This window comes from Camponotus vicinus, unplaced genomic scaffold (genome assembly GCF_025532165.1).
Source record: "Camponotus vicinus isolate PSW18456_S1 unplaced genomic scaffold, iyCamVici1.0 SCAF_2, whole genome shotgun sequence".
Lineage (NCBI taxonomy): Eukaryota > Metazoa > Arthropoda > Insecta > Hymenoptera > Formicidae > Camponotus > Camponotus vicinus.
In genome coordinates this window covers 17,288,902-17,291,865 of record NW_028141956.1, presented here as the reverse complement: position 1 = coordinate 17,291,865, position 2,964 = coordinate 17,288,902, and the positions used below count along the sequence as shown (strand labels likewise).

At 54.0% G+C, this 2,964-nt stretch overlaps 1 protein-coding gene across 1 annotated transcript; it reads left to right on the top strand.

Moving 5' to 3' along the window:
* Positions 1–642, top strand: LOC145966446 (uncharacterized). The gene has a single exon (XM_083090498.1). It carries the CDS (start codon positions 1–3, stop codon positions 640–642), a length of 642 nt encoding a protein of 213 aa, XP_082946624.1.
* Positions 643–2,964: the final 2,322 nt, after the last annotated feature.

Sequence of the window (2,964 nt, the reverse complement as noted above, 5' to 3'; positions counted from 1 at the left end):
ATGTCGCGGGAATTTCGCGAAAGATATCGCGACGTACTAAATGCTGTCGACGAGCTGCGCCCCGGGTTTTGGACGGCGATGGCCGAAGAGCTGCGCAGGATGGAGGGGCGCGTTACAACCAGAGGCGCCGTGGTGCGCGAATTTCCGGCGCACCGAGAGACCGGGGTTCAAGTGGTCGTCGATACCCGGGATGAGGCCACCGAGACAACTGTCGGGGCCGTGTGTGAAGCCGCGGTTCAGACCAGACCGGAGGACCCGGAACTGAACTCCACGTCCACCGACGACCAAGAGGCTCCCATCATGGAGGCACCCTGGGACAGCCCTCAGGCACGACGGTCTTCCCCAGCTCCCTGGGAATGGCCGAGGCCTCCTGAGGGACCGCCTTCACCGGGCGACCCGAACCCACCAGACGGTTGCTGGAACTGTGGGTCCAGGACCCATGTCGCCCGGGAGTGCCCCCGAGCGATAACGGGAGCCTATTGTTTCCGGTGCGGCACCAGGGGATACACCGTCCGGACCTGCCCACATTGTCGCCAGGGATGGCTGACCCAAGGCCCGTACGTGGAGGGCCGAGGTCACCGGGGACCAGAACCCCCACGAGGTCGCCGGGCGAGGGGTGGGTCCCGCCTAGGGCCCTATTAGCAGCTGTCGCTCGCGGTCCTCCTCCACTGCCGTCGTTTTATTTCTTTTTGATACGGGTTTTGCCGAGACCATCAATTTTTTTTGCTTTGCTGTCGCTCGGTTCGAGGCCTACATATAAATAAATAAGTTGCGGCAACATTCTTTGCTCATTCTTGTAATTTTCCTCCTCACAACCTACTTCCACCTTTAGTGAGACCGCTCGCGAATGTCGAACGGGAGGGTCCAGCCGCCAAACGGGACCGCGGGCCCCCGTGAGAGACGACAGCGCGAGCAACCGCTAGTGAGAGACGGCATCCTATAGCTTCTCGGTTCGGAAAGTTTATTGTTCTGTTTGTTTCGTTCCGTTGTGGATTTGTGTTGGTGTCTGCCTCGGCTCCGGAGACTTTGGTCGCCCGAACATGTGCGAAAGGACGAACGGAAAGTCCGATTTTGTGGCCATGATGGGTGGCTGGAGCCGATACGGTCTCTCTTGGCAGGGGGGGATGTGACGTTGCCGTCCCGACGCGCGTCCATCCGCCCCGGGAATCTTCACGGGGCGCGAGCCGAGCGGCCGCGCCAGAAAAAGATTGAGAGAGAGCCGTGTCGAAATCTCCGGAGAGACGAGCCATTATCCTTTTTCGCGCTAGTACTAATTATTTTTTGTATCGTTTTTGTACGTCGGGCAACCCGCCGGAGGGAAACCAGAAGAGGCCCAAGAGGAATCATTACGACAGCCGATACGACAGCGCCGGAGGAACAGAGTCTCGGGTGGAGATCGCCCCCTTCAAATAAAGGAAGGAAATCAGCTGTCTTGAGGGCCGAAATAACCGGGCCGGATCGGCGCCACCCTCAGAGGAGGGAGGACGGAAAATCTACCTCCGGACGATCAGGGATACCAGGATCGCTGAAAGTCAGCAATTTTAAATTATCGGGGCCGTTACGGCCCCCGATACGGCGTTGTCGCGGGGCGCAGTAATACCTCGCGTGTCGCGGCGCTATTGGCCGCTAATCCGCGCACCCCTGCGCGCAGAATTGACGCCGCTATCGACCCTGGATCGCGAGATCCAGGGACTCATTCTGGTGCGGGCGCTCTCAGCAGATAGTCGCTAAAAATTGTCGTTATCGTTTTGTGTTCGTTGTCGAGATCCAGTCGAGAGGACGAGCCGAGGATCATCCCCTGGCCACGGGAGAAAGTATCGGTGAGGTTGCCCATCGCTAATTGTAAGCCACGTACGCGATTCAGTCCGCGGACCGGCCGCTCTGTCGCCGTCGCCATTTTCGTGTCTCGTTGTCGCTCGGGCCTTTTACCGAGCTCGCGATTTTCGTGTATTTCGGGCGACCGGAGACAAGCGACCGAGGCATCAAGGACGATCGTAACGTAGGCCGTAGCTGATAAGGAACCGTTCGTCTCTCTCCGGGATTCGGGGTGTCGTGAAACGCGTAGTGACCGGCTCTCGTATATCGACCACGTGCGCGGTAAGTCGCGGGGAATGCGTCCGCTATCCGTGCTGTCGAAAAGAGTTGTCGAAACCGCGTAAAACATCCCCGCAATCGATCTCCGGGCAATTTTCGTCTGTAATTAGCGTGTATGTGAGCGTGTGACCGTGTGCGTGTGACGATGTGGCAAATGTCGTGCTGTCCTTGTCGCTCTTGATACTGGTACGAATTGCGTTTATTGCGTGGTATTTGCGTGGTATTTGTCGTACGTTGGAGTGTGTCGCGGTGCATAATAGATTAAGAAAGTGTCGAAATTCGAGGGTTTCGCGTAGATAGAAAGCGGTACGCCGAAAAGAGGCGAAGCGGCGTCCGACGGCTATCGAATTCCGAGCGAATCGATCTTGCTCGTAGCAAGCGAGATTTTTCGTCTTCGCAAATCGCTTGATTACTATCGCTCAATTATTAAGCCTCATTTCAAACATAGTGCTGTCGATTAAAAGAGCGAGTAACAAAGGGAATAGATCTGTTAAATGCGTCCTCGAGGAGATTGTCGAAATTTCCGTTACGCTCTCGAAACGCCGTTCGGTTTCGCAAAGTCCGGCCATAAAAACGGGCCTGGAGGACGATAAATATCTCCGCTGTCTTATGATCTCGATTTCGTATTGCTATTGTTATCACCGCTGTCGATCTGTTGTACGTTATTTCAAATTTTCGCATTTATTTTAAACTCAGTTATATTTCGTTAATTCAGTCTCGCTAATTTATGTCATTATTACTATTTCTTTCTAGAACTTGTTATTTCTTTCCCTTTATATTCTTTTCTATTATATTTCTTTTATTTAAATAAATTTGTTACATTCTCTTTTATATTAAATTCGCGTAATTTATTTGAGTGTTCGTTTCTCG